This window comes from Coregonus lavaretus (genome assembly GCF_964263955.1).
Source record: "Coregonus lavaretus genome assembly, chromosome: 20".
Taxonomy (NCBI): Eukaryota; Metazoa; Chordata; class Actinopteri; order Salmoniformes; family Salmonidae; genus Coregonus; species Coregonus lavaretus.
The window spans coordinates 42,125,085-42,146,137 of NC_140007.1; the positions used below are offsets into that span (position 1 = coordinate 42,125,085).

Consider the following 21,053-nt stretch of genomic DNA (forward strand, 5'->3'; position numbering starts at 1 on the left):
CATTCTTAAAATAAAGTGGTGATCCTAACTGACCTAAGACAGGGAATTTTTACTAGGATTAAATGTCAGGAATTGTGAAAAACTGAGTTTAAATGTATTTGGCTAAGGTGAATGTGAACTTCCGACTTCAACTGTATATATTGTGATAGGGTTAGATGGATTTATAATATTATGGGTTAGATGGATATATAAAATTATGGTTTAGATAGATATATATTATTATAATGGGTTAGTTATATGATATGTGTAAGTCGCTCTGGATAAGAGCGTCTGCTAATTGACTAAAATGTAAATGTATTCTAACTCAATCAGCATGACAGAGTGATCTCCAGCCTTGTCCTGGTCAACACTCTCACCTGTGTTTACGAGAGAATCACTGACATGATGGCAGCTGGTCCTTTTGTGGCAGGGCTGAAATGCAGTGGAAATGTTTTTTGGGGGATTAAGTTCATTTTCATGGCAAAGAGGGACTTTGCAATTAATTGCAATTCATCTGATCACTCTTCATGACATTCTGGACTATATGCAAATTGCCATAATCAAAACTGAGGCAGCAGACTTTGTGAAAATTAGTATTTGTGTAATTCTCAAAACTTTTGACCACGACTGTATACTGTAGTCTGAGGGAGGGAGGGGTGCAGTCCTTAGGAGTATACTGTAGTCTGAGGGAGGGAGGGGTGCTGTCCTTAGGAGTATACTGTAGTCTGAGGGAGGGAGGGGTGCTGTCCTTAGGAGTATACTGTAGTCTGAGGGAGGGAGGGGTGCTGTCCTTAGGAGTATACTGTAGTCTGAGGGAGACGGGGGGTCCTGAGGAGTATACTGTAGTCTGAGGGAGACGGGGGGTCCTGAGGAGTATACTGTAGTCTGAGGGAGGTGGGGGGTCCTGAGGAGTATACTGTAGTCTGAGGGAGGTGGGGGGTCCTGAGGAGTATACTGTAGTCTGAGGGAGGTGGGGGGTCCTGAGGAGTATACTGTAGTCTGAGGGAGGTGGGGGGTCCTTAGGAGTATACTGTAGTCTGAGGGAGGTGGGGGGTCCTGAGGAGTATACTGTAGTCTGAGGAGGGTGTCCTGAGGAGTATACTGTAGTCTGAGGGAGACGGGGGGTCCTGAGGAGTATACTGTAGTCTGAGGGAGGTGGGGGGTCCTGAGGAGTATACTGTAGTCTGAGGGAGGTGGGGGGTCCTGAGGAGTATACTGTAGTCTGAGGGAGGTGGGGGGTCCTGAGGAGTATACTGTAGTCTGAGGGAGGGAGGGGTGCTGTCCTGAGGAGTATACTGTAGTCTGAGGGAGGTGGGGGGTCCTGAGGAGTATACTGTAGTCTGAGGGAGGGAGGGGTGCAGTCCTTAGGAGTATACTGTAGTCTGAGGGAGGTGGGGGGTCCTGAGGAGTATACTGTAGTCTGAGGAGGGTGTCCTGAGGAGTATACTGTAGTCTGAGGGAGGTGGGGGGTCCTGAGGAGTATACTGTAGTCTGAGGGAGACGGGGGGTCCTGAGGAGTATACTGTAGTCTGAGGGAGGGAGGGGTGCTGTCCTTAGGAGTATACTGTAGTCTGAGGGAGGGAGGGGGTGCTGTCCTTAGGAGTATACTGTAGTCTGAGGGAGGTGGGGGGTCCTGAGGAGTATACTGTAGTCTGAGGGAGGTGGGGGGTCCTGAGGAGTATACTGTAGTCTGAGGGAGGTGGGGGGTCCTGAGGAGTATACTGTAGTCTGAGGGAGGTGGGGGGTCCTGAGGAGTATACTGTAGTCTGAGGGAGGTGGGGGGTCCTGAGGAGTATACTGTAGTCTGAGGGAGGTGGGGGGTCCTGAGGAGTATACTGTAGTCTGAGGGAGGTGGGGGGTCCTGAGGAGTATACTGTAGTCTGAGGGAGGTGGGGGGTCCTGAGGAGTATACTGTAGTCTGAGGGAGGTGGGGGGTCCTGAGGAGTATACTGTAGTCTGAGGGAGGTGGGGGGTCCTGAGGAGTATACTGTAGTCTGAGGGAGACTGGGTACCAGAGGAGTATATTGTAGTCTGAGGCCGGAACAGCTGCATGTGCTCTGAGTCACTGTTAAACTCTTGACATTTTCCCAGCATCTTTTCCTGCTTGTCTCCCATATGGTCTGTTCCTGGACACAGAGGCAGGCAGGCCCATCCGCCCCCAGGGGAAATCCAGATGTCCTGTCCAGGGAGGGAGAGACGAAGTCCCGGGCTGTGTTCAGTCAAGGTTAAGGGTGGTCAGTAATGGCCTCAGATCTGAATTCAAGGTTCAATTGAAGGAATTTTACAAGGTAGTAAGCTCATCACAGCTGTGAGCAGTCACAGTTTAACTTTCTTCCCACTAAATCGACTTGAATTATACTTTTTTTATGTGACACTATCCAATCTCCCACCTCTGTAACAGCCAATGATTTGGGATTCACATACACACACACAAAAAAATAAGTTGAACTCTTGATAGGGATGTTTTGTCTTTGAAGTCATGAAGATGGCTCCTATTTAGCACATTTCCATCACAGTGCCTGTTCTGTTCCTATTTCCTCTTGTGTTTTCCATGACCTCAACCTTTTGCCACTACTATGTTTTATTTCCGGCCTTTGTATCTGGGGGCAAAGAATAAAATGTTTTCCCTCCAAGTAACCAACTGACGACAATCCTACATTTGAGTATTGATACGCTACAATGCCAAAAGAATGTGGACACCTGCACGTCGAACATCTCATTCCAAAATCATGGGTATTAATATGGAGTTGGTCCCCCCTTTGCTTCTATAATTGCCTCCACTCTTCTGGGAAGGCTTTCCACTAGATGTTGGAACATTGCTGTGGGGACTTGCTTCCATTCAGCCATGAGCATTAGTTGTGTTGGGCACTGATGTTGAGCGATTATGCCTAGCTTGCAGTCGGCGTTCCAATTCATCCCAAAGGTGTAAAATGGGGTTGAGTTGAGTGCTCTGTGCAGGCCAGTCAAGGTCTTCAACACTGATCTCGACAGACCATTTCTGTATGGACCTCGCTTTGTGCACGGGGACATTGTCATGCTGAAACAGGAAAGGGCCTTCACCAAACTGTTGCCACAAAGTTAGAAGCACAGAATGTCATTGTATGCTGTAGCATTAAGATTTCCCTTCACTTGAACTAAGGGACCTAGCCCAAACCATGAAAAACAGCCCCAGACCATTATTCCTCCTCCACCAAAATGTACAGTTGGCACTATGCATTGGGGCAGGTAGCGTTCCAGATTTGTCCGTCGGACTGCCAGATTGTGAAGCGTGATTCATCACTCCAGAGAACGTGTTTCCACTGCTCCAGAGTCCAATGGCGGTGAGCTTTACACCACTCCAGCCGATGCTTGGCATTGCGCATGGTGATCTTAGGCTTGTGTGCGCCTGCTCGGCCATGAAAACCCATTTCATAAAGCTCTTGACGAATAGTTATTGTGCTGACGTTACAGTTTGGAACTCGGTAGTGAGTGTTGCAACCGAGGACAGACGATTATTACGCGCTTCAACACTCGGCAGTCCCGGTCTGTGAGCTTGTGTGGCCTACCACTTCGCGGCTGAGCCGTTGTTGCTCCTAAACTTTTCCACTTCACAATAACAGCACTTACGGTTGACCAGGGCAGCTCTAGCAAGGCAGAAATTTGACAAACTGACTTATTGGAAAGGTGACGGTGCCACGGTGCCACGTTGCCACGTTGAAAGTCACTGAGCTCTTCAGTACGGGCCATTCTACTGCCAATGTTTGTCTATGGAGATTGCATGGCCAATTTTATAAACCTGTCAGTAACGGGTGTGGCTGAAATAGACAAATCCACTAATTTGAAGAGGTGTCCAGATGTATTTGTTTGTTTACTTCCTGGATAACTGACTCTTAGACATTAAAGGGATAGTTCACCCAAATTACAAATTTTAATATTGATTTCCTTACCTTGTAAGCAGTTTATGGACAAGGTATCACAGCAATCCATGCTTTGGTTGTGCTTACATGGCCACTCTTTCAAATGCATTTGTGGCACAAATCCAATGCAAGTCAAGGGTACCTATATTCTCATTTCCACACTTAATGTCCAAATCATCTATAAGGAACTTCTTTGAGTTACACAATCCATTTGTAGATACTGTAGGTTAGGATGATTTGGACATGACATGCATAAACTATTCCTTTAAATATAACCAGCTTTCGCTTTGCCTTTTACTAGGAGCAACCTTCCTGAAGGGAAGATGTTGGTAAGGTCCAAATAGTGTACTTGAAAATACAGCACATATTGTTTCTGGTTAGCTTGTTACTTTTGTCTTGTGGTCTGTGATATGGCCCATGTTTTTGTTCTTCCTGTTTATGGATCATGCCCACACTTGGTGCAAATCTGTGCTTGGTCAATATAAAAAAAATATAAAAAAATAAAAAGAGGTTTACCCATAGAGATAGATAGAGGACTATAGTGCCCAAAAGCCATTTTAGCATGGGCTTTTACCATTTTTAAGTAGTCAGCTGGACGGGACTTCCTATGGGTTAAGGAAGGATCACATTCTATACAGGTCACAAGGAGGGATCAGCCAATGAATTATACTTGTGAGAAAACGTTTCATAACTGCAGGTTGCAGTAAATCGCCAACCTTGGCTTTATACCAGTTCAAACATCACACTCTAGGTGGCAATGTGCACACTTTCAGTTTGTTTACCAACTCATAGAAGTAGTAGAAGAAAAAGATTGTCTACATCAAAATGGAGATGGCCTTAATGGCGCTGCCCATGTGCTCACAGACGCCATAATGGGGCAGATACAATGATGCGATGTCTATCTAAGTCTATGGGTTTACCATCTAGAGAAACAATGTTATATTTGAATTAATGCTTAAATGTACTCTACCAGTCAAAAGTTTGGACACACCTACTCATTCAAGGGTTTTTCTTTATTTTTACTATTTTTTACATTGTAGAATAATAGTGAAGATTTCAAAACTATGAAATAACACATATGGAATCATGTAGTAACCAGAAAAGTGTTAAACAAATCAAAATATATTTTATGTTTGAGATTCTTCAAATAGCCACCCTTTGCCTTGATGACAGCTTTGCACACTCTTGGCATTCTCTCAACCAGCTTCATGAGGTAGTTACCTAGAATGCCTTCTTAATTTGTGGAATTTCATTCCTTCTTAATGCGTTTGAGCCAATCAGTTGTGTTGTGACAAGGTAGGGGGGATATACAGAAGCAAAGAGAAACGACAGTCCATCATTACTTTAAGACATGAAGGTCAGTCAATCTGGAAAATTTCAAGAACTTTGAAAGTTTATTAAAGTGTAGTCGCAAAACCCATCAAGCGCTATGATGAAACTGGCTCTCATAATAATAATATGCCATTTAGCAGACGCTTTTATCCAAAGCGACTTACAGTCATGCGTGCATACATTTTTTGTGTATGGGTGGTCCCGGGGATCGAACCCACTACCTTGGCGTTACAAGCGCCGTGCTCTACCAGCTGAGCTACAGAGGTCCACATAAGGATCGCCACAGGAATGAAAGACCCAGAGTTACCTCTGCTGCAGAGGATAAGTTCATTAGAGTTACGAGTCTCAGAAATTGCAGCCCAAATAAATGCTTCACAGAGTTCAAGTCACAGACACATCTCAACATCAACTGTTCAGAGGGGACTGTGTGAATCAGGCCTTCATGGTTGAATTGCTGCAAAGAAACCACTACTAAAGGATACCAATAAGAAGAAGAGACCTGCTTGGGCCAAGAAACACGAGCAATGGACATTAGACTGGTGGAAATGTGTCCTTTGGTCTGGAGTCCAAATTGGAGATTGTTGGTTCCAACCGCTGTGTCTTTGTGAGACGCGGTGTGGGTGAACGGATGATCTCTGCATGTAAGGCATGGAGGAGGAGGTGTTATGGTGTGGGGGTGCTTTGCTGGTGACACTGTCTGTGATTTATTTAGAATTCAAGGCACACTTAACCAGCATGACTACCACAGCATTCTGCAGCGATACACCATCCCATATGGTTTGGGCTTAGTGGGACTATCATTTGTTTTTCAACAGTACACACCTCCAGGCTGTGTAAGGGCTATTTTACCAAGAAGGAGAGTGATGATATGCTGCATCAGGTGACCTGGCCTCCACAATCCCCCGACCTCAACCCAATTGAGATGGTTTGGGATGAATCAGACGGCAGAGTGAAGGAAAAGCAGCCAACAAGTGCTCAGCATATGTGGGAACTCCTTCAAGACTGTTGGAAAAGCATTCCAGATTAAGCTGGTTGAGAGAATGCCAAGACAGTGCGAAGCTGTCATAAAGGCAAAGGGTGGCTATTTGAAGAATCTCAAATATAAAATATATTTTGATTTGTTTATCACTTTTTTGGTTACAACATGATTCCATATGTGTTATTTCATAGGTTTGATGTCTTCACTATTATTCTACAATGTAGAAAATAGTAAAACAAATAAAGAAAAACCCTTGAATGAGTAGGTGTGTCCAAACTTTTGACTGGTACTGTATGTTTGGAAATAACAACCAACAAGTGGTAGACTATAGGAGGGGCCCCTTAACAAAATAATCGCTTTTCTAGCTTTTTATTTATTTACATCACTCAAGCAATGCATAAAGACAAACGATGCAAAATACAGTTAATATATTAATATATCATGTACATTGTAGTGAAAATAAATCTTTATCCCAGAGTTCTGTGACCTCTGACATCATCACAGTAAATGTATGGTGTATTTCTCTCCTTTGTTTGCTCACCAATCCCCCCAGACTTTTATCTCGCTCTCTCTCTCGCTCTCTCTCTCTCGCTCTCTCTCTCGCTCTCTCTCTCTCTGTCTCTCTCTCGCTCTCTCTCTCGCTCTCTCTCTCTCTCTCTTTCTCTCAATTTCAATTCAATTTCAATTTAAGGGCTTTATTGGCATGGGATACGTGTGTTAACATTGCCAAAGCAAGTGAAGTAGATAGTAAACAAAAGTGAAATAAACAATAAATATTAACAGTAAACATTACACTCAGAAGTTTCAAAATAAGAAATACATTTCAAATGTCATATTATGTATATATACAGTGCTGTAACAATGTGCAAATAGTTAAAGTACAAATGGGAAAATAAATAAACATAAATATGGGTTGTATTTACAATGGTGTTTGTTCTTCACTGGTTGCCCTTTTCTTGTGGCAACAGGTCACACATCTTGCAGCTGTGATGGCACACTGTGGTTTTTCACCCAGTAGATAAGGGAGTTTATCAAAATTGGGTTTGTTTTCGAATTCTTTGTGGATCGCTGTAATCTGAGGGAAATATGTGTCTCTAATATGGTCATACATTTGGCAGGAGGTTAGGAAGTGCAGCTCAGTTTCCACCTCATTTTGTGGGCAGTGTGCACATAGCCTGTCTTCTCTTGAGAGCCAGGTCTGCCTACGGCGGCCTTTCTCAATAGCAAGGCTATGCTCACTGAGTCTGTACATAGTCAAAGCTTTCCTTAAATATGGGTCAGTCGCAGTGGTCAGGTATTCTGCCACTGTGTACTCTCTGTTTAGGGCCAAATAGCATTCTAGTTTGCTCTGTTTTTTTGTTTGTTCTTTCCAATGTGTCAAGTAATTCTCTTTTTGTTTTCTCATGATTTGGTTGGGTCCAATTGTGTTGTTGTTGTTGTTGTTGTCCTGGGGCTGTGTGGGGTCTGTTTGTGTTTGTGAACAGAGCCCCAGGACAAGCTTACTTAGGGGACTCTTCTCCAAGTTCATCTCTCTGTAGGTGATGGCTTTGTTATGGAAGGTTTGGGAATCGCTTCCTTTTAAGTGGTTATAGAATTTCACTGCTCTTTTCTGGATTTTGATAATTAGCGGGTATTGGCCTAATTCTGCTCTGCATGCATTATTTGGTGTTTTACGTTGTACACGGAGGATGTTTTTGCAGAATTCTGCATGCAGAGTCTCAATTTGGTGTTTGTCCCATTTTGTGAATTCTTGGTTGGTGAGCGGACCCCAGACCTCAGAACCATAAAGGGCAATGGGTTCTATAACTGATTCAAGTATTTTTAGCCAGATCCTAATTGGGATGTCAAATTTTATGTTCCTTTTGATGGCATAGAAGGCCCTTCTTGCCTTGTCTCTCAGATCGTTCACAGCTTTGTGGAAGTTACCTGTGGCGCTGATGTTTAGGCCGAGGTATGTATAGTTTTTTGTGTGCTCTAGGGCAACGGTGTCTAGATGGAATTTGTATTTGTGGTCCTGGCAACTGGACCTTTTTTGGAACACCATTATTTTTGTCTTACTGAGATTTACTGTCAGGGCCCAGGTCTGACAGAATCTGTGCAGAAGATCTAGGTGCTGCTGTAGGCCCTCCTTGGTTAGTGACAGAAGCACCAGATCATCAGCAAACAGAAGACTCTCTCTCTCTCTCTCTCTCTCTCTCTCTCTCTCTCTCTCTCTCTCTCTCTCTCTCTCTCTCTCTCTCTCTCTCTCTCTCTCTCTCTCACCCCTATATTTGGTCTGTCTGTCTGTCCTCTTCCTATCTGTCATGCTCTCAATAGTCCTCCTAATTATTCTCCTAAGTGTTATTCTACTAAAAAGTATTTTTCAATTTATAGGAACCCATCACTTACTGCCTTAGTCTCAAACAGTTGCTGCTAAGCCGGCATAGGAGGCAGATATTAGGTTCTCTGAGACTTCGCTCTTTTGCTCTCTGCCAAAAGGGGCTCCATTCTAGAGATGGTGAGTGTTTTTTTTCAGTATGGCTATATGGGATAATTCCACTAATTAGGTGCCTTTTGAGACGTGTAAACATGTAAAAAATATATATTAATAATTACTATAGTAAGTGTCTATTAAGTGCCAAATAAAGTAACAGGGTTGACCGTAACAGGGTTGACGTTTTCTTCTTAAATCAGCCATGAATCCCCTTGTGACAGGGGGAATGGAAGCTTGATGTATGCAACAGGGAGTAGCAATTGAATGCAAGCTTCACCCCAAAAAAATGAAATTGCTAAAACATTTCTAGCCTGTCTATCTACGGGTAACAGGGTTGACGTGTTATGCTCGACCCGCTCAGTTTTCCACCACAAAAGGGCCAAATAGAGTACAACCAGCTCACCTGCTTTTCCACTATGATTTGACTATAAGATGTTCAATGTTTCTTTAGAAAAAAATATTTTAAAAGGAATAGTTTTATATTAAAACGATAGTTCAGTTCACGTAACAGGATTGACCTTAAAATGAGGGACGGACGTAAATGAATCACTAATCACATGAAATAAATAATCTTCCCGAAATGACTTTGTTGTAGCGATGGGACGGACGTAGTCAGGCGCAGGAGTGTGAAGAAGGAATATGCTTTCATGAGCCCAATAAGGTAGTCCGCAACAATGCGTAAACACAATCCCAGTGCGACTTAAATGCGTACTGGGAACCAAACATACACGGGTAAATATTCCCGGCGATAAAATAACAAAATGCTCAACCGAGCTAACGGTACCTCCACAAAGTAGCAATCACACACAAAGACATGGGAGGCAGAGGGAACACTTATAGAGGTACTGATGAGGGGATATGAACCAGGTGTGTGGAAAACAAGACAAAACAAATGGAATGATGAGATGAGGACCGGCAGTGGCTAGAAGGCCGGTGACGACGAACGCCGAAGCCTGGCACTTTAGCAAGCCTTTATTTATATCAAAAATCAGATTTAAAGAATTGTCCATGTGTCTACACTGAGTGTACAGAATATTAGGAACACCTGCTCTTTCCATGACATAGACTGACCAGGTGAAAGTTATGATCCTAATGTGTAATATAGCAAGCAGGCTTTTCAAATTCAATATTCTACTTAAAATATCAAAGATACACAAAATGCACTCTTTTCGTGGAATGACTCATATGTGTCACTGTATCTGAACTGATTATGAAATGAATGCAGTATTCTGGCTCCAACGACCTCTCTTAACTTTGGTATGCTTTGATAACCAGTACTACGTGTCTGGAAGCCCAGCTCCAGATCCTCAGCTTTAGCCAAACCCTCTCCTTGTGATCAGTCTTCTCCACACAGGATCTAATGACTAAGTTGATTAATAGGAGTTAATTTTACTGTGGTTAAAGCAGGAGGGGTGGGAGTTAGGGAAAGAGAGTTGGGAGTAGAGGAGAGAGTTAGGGAAAGAGAGTTGGGGGTAGAGGAGGGAGTTAGGGAAAGAGAGTTGGGGGTAGAGGAGGGAGTTAGGGAAAGAGAGTTGGGGTAGAGGAGGGAGTTAGGGAAAGAGATTTGGGGTAGAGGAGGGAGTTAGGGAAAGAGAGTTGGGGGTAGAGGAGGGAGTTAGGGAAAGAGAGTTGGGGGTAGAGGAGGGGGTTAGGGAAAGAGAGTTGGGGGTAGGGGACGGAGTTAGGGAAAGAGAGTTGGGGTAGAGGAGGGAGTTAGGGAAAGAGATTTGGGGTAGAGGAGGGAGTTAGGGAAAGAGAGTTGGGGGTAGAGGAGGGAGTTAGGGAAAGAGAGTTGGGGGTAGAGGAGGGAGTTAGGGAAAGAGAGTTGGGGGTAGAGGAGGGAGTTAGGGAAAGAGAGTTGGGGGTAGGGGTGGGAGCCTCACCCTACTAAAATCTGTAGTCAAATGTCTACTGTTTGCTGATGATCTGGTGCTTCTGTCCCCAACCAAGGAGGGCCTACAGCAGCACCTAGATATTCTGCACAGATTCTGTCAGACCTGGGCCCTGACAGTAAATCACAGTAAGACAAAAATAATGGTGTTCCAAAAAAGGTCCAGGAAAGAGCCGTTCAATTCTACAACCACCTAAAAGGAGCGATTCCCAAACCTTCCATAACAAAGCCATCACCTACAGAGAGATGACCCTGGAGAAGAGTCCCCTAAGCAAGCTGGTCCTGTGGCTCGGTTCACAAACACAAACAGACCCCACAGACCCCCACAGACCCCCAGGACAGCAACACAATTCGACCCAACCAAATCATGAGAAAACTAAAATATAATTACTTGACACATTGGAAAGAATTAACAAAAAAACAGAACAGAACAGGGCAACCAGTGAAGAACAAACACCATAAATACAACCCATATTTATGTTTATTTATTTTATCTTTTGTACTTGAACTATTTGCACATCGTTACAACACTGTAAATAGCCATAATATGACATTTGAAATGTCTCTATACCTTTGGAACTTTTGTGCGTGTAATGTTTACTGTTTATTTTTTATGATCTATTTCACTTACTTTGGCAATGTAAACATTTGATTCCATACCAACAAAGCCCTTTGAATTGAATTGAATACCTGCAAGGGCTGTCTGGAGGGAGCAACACATTTACAACAAGGAGACGTAGCCTGGCCAACTGCTGTTTTCAGTCAGCAGAAAGAGGAGGGGAGAGAGAGAGGAAAGGGGGTGGAGTGAGGGAGTGAGAGGGGGTTTTGGAGGCATATCAAGAGTTTGCCTTTTAAAGGGATACTTCGGGATTTTGGCAATGAGGCCCTTTATCTACTTTCCAGGAGTTAGATTAACTCGTGTGTACAATTTTTATGTCTCTGGGTATCTGCTAACAGTTAGCATTGGCTCGCGGAACTACATTTACATTTACGTCATTTAGCAGACGCTCTTATCCAGAGCGACCCAGAAACATCTAAATGGTACCCACAAGTTCATCTGACTCTGGGGAAGTAGATAAAGGGCGTCATTGCCAAAATATTGAAGTATCCCTTTAAGAGGCATGGTCTCCAAGCCCTGCGAGCTCACATGCAGCAGCTAAAACACAATGAAACAAACAACAACAAAAAGACAGGAGAAACAAACAACAACAAAAAGACAGGAGAAACAAACAACAACAAAAAGACAGGGGAAACAAACAACAACAAAAATACAGGGGAAACAAACAACAACAAAAATACAGGGGAAACAAACAACAACAAAAAGACAGGAGAAACAAACAACAACAAAAAAACAGGAGAAACAAACAACAACAAAAAGACAGGGGAAACAAACAACAACAAAAAGACAGGAGAAACAAACAACAACAAAAATACAGGGGAAACAAACAACAACAATAAGACAGGAGAAACAAACAACAACAAAAAGACAGGAGAAACAAACAACAACAAAAATACCAGAGAAACAAACAACAACAAAAAGACAGGAGAAACTAACAACAACAAAAATACAGGGGAAACAAACAACAACAAAAAGACAGGAGAAACAAACAACAACAAAAAGACAGGAGAAACAAACAACAACAATAAGACAGGAGAAACAAACAACAACAAAAAGACAGGAGAAACAAACAACAACAAAAAGACCAGAGAAACAAACAACAACAAAAAAACAGGAGAAACAAACAACAACAAAAAGACAGGGGAAACAAACAACAACAAAAAGACAGGAGAAACAAACAACAACAAAAAGACCGGAGAAACAAACAACAACAAAAAGACCGGAGAAACAAACAACAACAAAAAGACAGGAGAAACAAACAACAACAAAAATACAGGGGAAACAAACAACAACAATAAGACAGGAGAAACAAACAACAACAAAAATACAGGGGAAACAAACAACAACAAAAAGACCAGAGAAACAAACAACAACAAAAAGACAGGAGAAACAAACAACAACAAAAATACAGGGGAAACAAACAACAACAAAAAGACAGGAGAAACAAACAACAACAAAAAGACAGGAGAAACAAACAACAACAAAAAGACAGGAGAAACAAACAACAACAAAAAGACAGGGGAAACAAACAACAACAAAAAGACAGGGGAAACAAACAACAACAAAAAGACAGGAGAAACGAACAACATCAAAAAGACAGGGGAAACAATGCAAGAAAATACTAATGTTGCTCTCTCACTCTAGGATCGGGAGTACTGAGGGGCCACTTCTGGGAGCAGTAGCAAAGTGTCAGAGCAGGTTTAAGTAAGTTAACTTTGTCTAGCCCCTGAGGTGTAGACAAAATGATAGATGAACGTCCGAAGCACCGCTGCAACTCTGCCGGCAGTATCTGGAACTGATGTTGCACGTTTGTAAGTATCTAGGGAGAGGAGACTGGCTCCATGCTAAGCGGTCTGTGGATTTAGAGCATCCAAACTCCAACTGTTGTGGTTGTGTTGGTTTTTATGTTCCCATTTCAGACAATACAGACAATGTCTAGCAAGATTACTGTGTATGTGTGAACAGGAAACAGAGGATTTCAGAGCCAGAGAGGGAGGGAGAAACAGAGTTTCAGAGTGAGAGAGGGAAGGTGTAACAGAGAGGGTTTCAGAGGGAGAGAGGGAGGGAGAGAGAAGAAAGAGGGAGAGAGGGACCATATATGTAAAGTATTTCCATATTAGAGTATTTGAGAGAGGGGGGATGCATGTGTCTGTGTGAGACAGAGAGAGGAGGGAGAGAACGTATATCCTCTGGCCCTTGGCGAGTGTGCGTAAGGCTGAATGGGAGCCAGGAAAAGGGGAAGGGCCTCGCGTCAGCCAACAAAAACAGCTGCCTGAGAGTACGCAGGAAAACAGTTCCTGGTAGAGTAAAGGGAGAGGGGGACAGGGAGAGAGAGGACAGGAGAGAGAGAGAGAGCCAGGGCCCACATCTCTATATGGGTTGCGCCCTGAGTGCGGATTTGTGTGGGGAGGAAGCAGAGCCTGTGCCCGTGGTGAGAGGGTCACTGAAGCGCAGAGGTCCAGAGAGGTCCAACAACGGCAGGATGAGGCTGACCAAGGTGAGTCTCTGGATGGGCTTATCTAGGGGCATGCATGGGGCCACAGGTGGTCCAATGCAATAGAGCTGGGTTTTAAGAACCTTTCACATCATGCTTGATATTTACATATTTTCATCAATGAATGTGTTTGGTCTGTGTATATGCATGCGCTTGTTACTTTGAGTTGTGTGTGGTGTCTGTGCCCATGATTGGGTGCAGGGTTCAAATTACAGTGGGGCTTGGGGGGATTGGGCTCCCCCATAACAAATCAGGGCCCCCTCATCAGAAAAGAAATTGTCAAATATATGGACGTTGGGCAAATCCCCATGGTTACATCACATGCTATCCAGCGTGGGAATGCTTAGCCCCTTGGACGATGCCAGGCTATTGCATCCAGCTGACTCGTCAGTATGGGAACTGGAGTCTACTGTCAGAATGGGAACTGGAGTCTACTGTCAGTATGGGAACTGGAGTCTACTGTCAGAATGGGAACTGGAGTCTACTGTCAGTATGGGAACTGGAGTCTACTGTCAGAATGGGAACTGGAGTCTACTGTCAGAATGGGAACTGGAGTCTACTGTCAGAATGGGAACTGGAGTCTACTGTCAGTATGGGAACTGGAGTCTACTGTCAGAATGGGAACTGGAGTCTACTGTCAGAATGGGTTATTCTCTTCTCATGTTATTACTAATCTGTCATGTTATTATTAATCTGTCACAGAGCTAATCTACAGTACTGGCCTTCTTCTCATGTTATTACTAATCTGTCATGTTATTATTAATCTGTCACAGAGCTAATCTACAGTACTGGCCTTCTTCTCATGTTATTATTAATCTGTCACAGAGCTAATCTACAGTACTGGCCTTCTTCTCATGTTATTACTAATCTGTCATGTTATTATTAATCTGTCACAGAGCTAATCTACAGTACTGGCCTTCTTCTCGTATTATTATTAATCTGTCACAGAGCTAATCTACAGTACTGGCCTTCTTCTCATGTTATTATTAATCTGTCATGTTATTATTAATCTGTCACAGAGCTAATCTACAGTACTGGCCTTCTTCTCATGTTATTATTAATCTGTCACAGAGCTAATCTACAGTACTGGCCTTCTTCTCATGTTATTACTAATCTGTCATGTTATGATTAATCTGTCACAGAGCTAATCTACAGTACTGGCCTTCTTCTCATGTTATTATTAATCTGTCACAGAGCTAATCTACAGTACTGGCCTTCTTCGCGTGTTATTATTAATCTGTCACAGAGCTAATCTACAGTACTGGCCTTCTTCTCGTGTTATTACTAATCTGTCACAGAGCTAATCTACAGTACTGGCCTTCTGGGAACTTTATTTCATTTTGACTGGTTTGGCTGCAGCTGTTAATGTCAAAAATGCTCCATGAACAGATAAGATATAGGAATTAGATACAGGAAGATACAGGAAGATACAGGAAGATACAGGAAGATACCGGAAGATACAGGAAGATACAGGAAGATATATTATTAGTGTCCTTCTGGGGATTCCTGTTTTCCTGTTTGGTAGAATGGGTGCCAAAGACAAGGGGTGCGTAGGTATTTCACGTATCAGCTAAACACATCATATGTTATAGCAATCTGTCAGTCGATGACACAGTCGATGACGTGACACGCAACCATTGGTTGATGCATGCAACTTCTGAGCAGGGGAACGCGACCAAGGTGCTGGTTCTACTGGTCATTGTTTTTCAGCCTCACAGGTCATGTGGTACTAGTCATGATGCGTCACTGCTCTGTTATGCTGGCTTTTATCTACAGTACATCCTGTGAGTGGGCTGGCTGTGTTGTTATCACAGAGAAGCTCCATTTAATGGCTAATATAATTAAATGACTTGGCAGGCAAAAGAAAACACAGTTTGCTGTAGCCAAATGCACAACAGGGATCATAGCCAGAGGGGTAATTTCGGCTTGGCAATTGAATCTATCTTGATATGATACTCACTCTCTTTCAAAGCCTATCTTGATCTCCGGAGAATTGTGATATTGGCCTCTGATCCCCTCATCCTAAACCAGAGCTGGGCAGCTCTCCGTCTCTTGAGTTGTAATGATTAGAGTAGAACAACACTGCAGTCTTATAGCATAGATGACCAGATATCCCTCTGGAAGCCAACAGGTTGTCTGATCATTAGGCTATGGACAGGTTACCATGGACAGGTTACCATGGACAGGTTACTGTGGTTTACAGATGTAGAATTCCTTGCAGACCAACGATGCTTTAACCGGCACTGCCTTACGGCGACCATATTCCACAGGCATTTTCTACACACCCACCACAGGAAAGAGCATTGGCGGGTCAAGGGTAAAAATAGCCTGTATGACCTATCGAACGCACTCAGATACTCTTACACAGACACAAATACACGTAAACACACCATTCCACTGACACACATAACCACAAACACAATCACATGGAGACTAACGCTGTCCACCCACACCATCCTGTTATCTGTGGTCAAACCCCAGGAAGCTTTGACTACACTGGATTGGTTTGGAACTCTAATCTGTCCAAAACTTTGAGCAGTATTTGAGGAATGCGTGTATGGGTCAGAGTATGAGATGCAAGCAGATCCACCCATAAAAAAAAAAAAAATGAACCCCCAAAAATAGTATTTTATTTTCTTCTCAAATAATTTATTGATGTCTATCCAAAATAGTGTTTTGAAAGAGTAGGACATGTTCTGGGAATGAGCTGGAACTTGGCAGGGAGAGTAGGCAGAGCACGGAAAGTAAGTGGGATATGATTCAGCATTTTATTAATCTCTCATGTAGAATAAATGTAAATATTCCCAAGGTACATACAACCCCACAGAGAACCTCTCAGACTAGCTCTATTTTCTCACGTGCGTATATATAATTATCGTCTCTCTCTCTCTCCTTCGCTCTCTCTCTTCCCCCTCTCACTCTGTCTGTCTTTCTCTGCCTCTCTCTCTCTCTCTGTCTGCACAGCTGTACCTTATCAACCTTTGGCTTAGCGCTGTCTTACCCAATCATTCCTCAAGCAATACAGCTCCCCTCTCCCCCACCCCCATTTCCTCTTGGCCGATGTTCCCACTCTCTAAACCTTTCTCATTTACCTCCATGTTGCTCCATGCCTTTCCCCTATCCCCCAAAGTGCTATGCTCTGTGAACTTAAGCTAAAAGCACTTGATGTCTATCTTACTTTAGAGGTATTATTCTGTTCCGTGTTGATGAGGATCGGTCTGGCTCACTGGGACTCCGTTTCTCAGTATCTCTGCACAGTTAAAGTTGTGATGGTGGGGAGGCAGTTCTGCCTGATCTGCTATTACACAGGCTTAGCCGCTCTCCTATTAGAGGTTAAAAAGCTGTTGCTCCCCCCCTCTTGTAGTTGCCTCTGTCCTTGTATCTTTCTTTATAAATGTCTATGTGCATTGGAGGATGTGACAAGAATGTTTGTGCTACGGCCAATTCAACAGCTGTAATCAAATCCCCAATCCCTCCTCTGCCCCCCCCCCCCCCCCCCCCCCCCCCCCCCCCCCCAAGCTCAAGTCCCAGATTCCCAGCATCCTGTCAGCTGGAGGAGGTACCCCTGTATTTTGTTAAACTCTCCTGTGGCCTGCCTGCTCCTCCCCTCTCTCACCCTGTCTCCCCCTCTCCTCCACTCCCCTCCACGGTCCAACAGAAAAAAAGTTGCAGACAAATAAATGTCCCCGGTCCCTCCGTTTTAATACGAGCGGAAATTCCATGGCGTTTAGTTTTTTTTTTTAAGACTGGACTGAATTACTCCATGTGTTGTTCTGGGATTCCTATGAGTTACACTCAAATGATGTGTGGGTTATGTAGACATAGGTCTAGAACACGGATACTCAGTCATTAGAGTCATGTTTCTGTGAGAATGGGTTTACTCTCCTATTGACGAATAGTCCTAAATCATGTTATTATGAATAGTTTTGCATGTATGGCATGGTTGTGGAAATGGTATGGATACATGGGTTGGCAAATAGCACAGATTATTGGTATTTATCACTATTCTCTTGAGCATTATGGTAATAAATAGTTTAATCTTGGCTTCTGATTGGCTGGGTAGAAATATCGACATCTTGCTTCCACCTATCCAATCCCCTCAGATTGACAGACGTGGCTGGGGAATAGGGGTTAATAGGTCCCGTGTAGCTCAGTTGGTAGAGCATGACGTTTGCAACGGCAGGGTTGTGGGTTCAATTCCCACGGGGGGCCAGTATGAAGAAGTATGAAAATGTATGTACTCACTAACTGTAAGTCGCTCTGGATAAGAGCGTCTGCTAAATGACTAAAACATGTAAAAAATATATATATATATGTAAGAGTCAATTTGGAACTCATAATACCACCTCTGGATAGTGTGAAAATGTGCTACGCCACAACACTGACGCACTTTCAAACTTGTTGCACTTCCGTCTTCCCTCCACATGGTGTAGTTCTTGTGCTAATGGTAACATGGAAATAGTTTGGCTCCTGCAGTACAGATGAAGTCGGAAGTTTACATACACTTAGGTTGGAGTCATTAAAACTTGTTTTTCAACAAACTATAGTTTTGGCAAGTCGGTTAGGACATCTACTTTGTGCATGACACAAGTAATTTTTACAACAATTGTTTACAGACAGATTATTTCACTTATAATTCACTGTATCACAATTCCAGTGAGTCAGAAGTTTACATACACTAAATTGACTGTGCCTTTAAACAGTTTGGAAAATTCCAGAAAATGATGTCATGGCTTCTGATAGGCTAATTGACATAATTTGAGTCCATTTTGAGGTGTACCTGTGGATGTATTTCAAGGCCTACCTTCAAACTCAGTGCCTCTTTGCTTGACATCATGGGAAAATCAAAAGAAATCAGCCAAGACCTCAGAAAAATAATTGTAGACCTCCACAAGTCTGGTTCGTCCTTGGGAGCAATTTCCAAATGCCTGAAGGTACCACGTTCATCTGTACAAACAATAGTACGCAAGTATAAACACCATGGGACCTCGCAGCTGTCATACCGCTCAGGAAGGAGACGCGTTCCGTCTCCTAGAGATGAACATACTTTGGTGCGAAAAGTGCAAATCAATCCCAGAACAACAGCAAAGGACCTTGCGAACATGCTGGAGGAAACGGGTACAAAAGTATCCATATCCACAGTAAAACGAGTCCTATATCGACATAACCTGAAAGGCCGCACAGCAAGGAAGAAGCCACTGCTCCAAAACCGCCATAAAAAAGCCAGACTACGGTTTGCAACTGGACATGGGGACAAAGATCGTACTTTTTTGAGAAATGTCCTCTGGTCTGATGAAACAAAAATAGAACTGTTTGGCCATCATGACCATCGTTATGTTTGGAGGAAAAAGGGGGATCTTGCAAGCCGAAGAACACCATCCCAACCGTGAAGCACGGGGGTGGCAGCATCATGCTGTGGGTGTGCTTTGCTGCAGGAGGGACTGGTGCACTTCACAAAATAGATGGCATCATGAGGAAGGAAAATGATGTGCATATATTGAAGCAACATCTCAAGACATCAGTCAGGAAGTTAGCTTGGTCGCAAATGGGTCTTCCAAATGGACAAGACCCCAAGCATACTTCCAAAGGCTTAAGGACAACAAAGTCAAAGTATTGGAGTGGCCATCACAAAGCCCTGACCTCAATCCTATACAACATTTGTGGGCAGAACTGAAAAGGTGTGTGCGAGCAAGGAGGCCAACAAACCTGACTCAAACCTGTCAGGAGGAATGGGTCGAAATTCACCCAACTTATTGTGGGAAGCTTGTGGAAGGCTACCCGAAACGTTTGACCCAAGTTAAACAATTTAAAGGCAATGCTACCAAATACTAATTTAGTGTATGTAAACTTCTGACCCACTGGGAATGTGATGAAAGAAATAAAAGCTGAAATAAATAATTCCCTCTACTATTACTCTGACATTTCATTATTCTGACATGGTGAATCTAATTGACCTAATACAGGGAATTTTTACTAGGATTAAATGTCAGGAATTGTGAAAAAACTGAGTTTAGACGGAATCTAAAACAAAAATCCAGAAAATCACATTGTATGATTTTTAAGTAATTAATTTTCATTTTATTGCATGACATAAGTATGTGATACATCAGAAAAGCAGAACTTAATATTTGGTACAGAAACCTTTGTTTGCAATTAGAGAGATCATACGTTTCCTGTAGGTCATGACCAGGTTTGCACACACTGCAGCAGGGATTTTGGCCCACTCCTCCATACAGACCTTCTCCAGACCCGAAACACACAGCCAGGGCAACTAAGGAGTGGCTCCGTAAGAAGCATCTCAAGGTCCTGGAGTGGCCTAGCCAGTCTCCAGACCTGAACCCAATAGAAAATCTTTGGAGGGAGCTGAAAGTCCGTATTGCCCAGCGACAGCCCCGAAACCTGAAGGATCTGGAGAAGGTCTGTATGGAGGAGTGGGCCAAAATCCCTGCTGCAGTGTGTGCAAACCTGGTCAAGACCTACAGGAAACGTATGATCTCTGTAATTGCAAACAAAGGTTTCTGTACCAAATATTAAGTTCTGCTTTTCTGATGTATCAAATACTCATGCAATAAAATGCAAATTAATTACTTAAAAATCATACAATGTGATTTTCTGGATTTTTGTTTTAGATTCCGTCTCTCACAGTTGAAGTGTACCTATGATAAAAAATTACAGACCTCTACATGCTTTGTAAGTAGGAAAACCTGCAAAATCGGCAGTGTATCAAATACTTGTTTTCCCCACTGTATTTGGCAAAGGTGTATGTAAACTTCCGACTTCAACTGTAAATTGTCTATCCAAGTGAGTTTATTTCAAAAGATGGGGGGTGTCTTTAGGCTCCTATCTCATTTAATTATGCCCATGTCTAATCTTACAACTTGTGTAGATACATTAAAAGTGTGTGTGTCTGTGTGTGTCGGTGTCTGAAAGAGAGAGAGCGAGAGAGAGAGAGAGAGAGAGAGAGAGAGAGAGAGAGAGAGAGAGAGACAGAGAGAGAGAGAGAGAGAGAGAGAGAGAGAGAGAGAGAGAGAGACAGAGAGAGAGACAGAGAGAGAGATAGAGAGTATTTTGGGGGGATTGTGTTTGGAGAGTATTTACAAGTTTTGATCTATAATTATCTTACCACAATTCTACCAAAGCAACCACTACCAATAACAGAAAACTCATGCTGGTTAATGTGTAATGTTGCAGACCACTTTGACTTGCCCCCAGAAATTACATATCTAATTCCCATTCCTGGCCAATCCTGGGGAAATATCTTAACTCTCCCCTCCCAGATCTGACCAATCACAGAGTGGAATTCCAGTAATACAATTCCACAATTGCCTTTCCTTTAATGTCTCCACCCATAGCCACAGACCAGAAGGATACCAAAGGAAACAAGATAACT

The 21,053-nt window shown here is 43.1% G+C and overlaps 1 protein-coding gene across 2 annotated transcripts in view; it reads left to right on the plus strand.

Moving 5' to 3' along the window:
• Window positions 1-13,477: 13,477 nt before the first annotated feature.
• Window positions 13,478-21,053, plus strand: part of LOC311147736 (tensin-2-like) — a 58,414-nt gene continuing 50,838 nt past the window's right edge. For both annotated transcript variants that reach the window (XR_014614808.1, XM_084184506.1), the window contains exon 1: window positions 13,478-13,666. Coding sequence is in view for 1 of the 2 variants with exons in the window: in XM_084184506.1 (XP_084040632.1) it covers window positions 13,544-13,666 (123 nt within the window). In the remaining variant the exon portion in view is untranslated. The remainder of the gene's footprint in view (window positions 13,667-21,053) is intronic.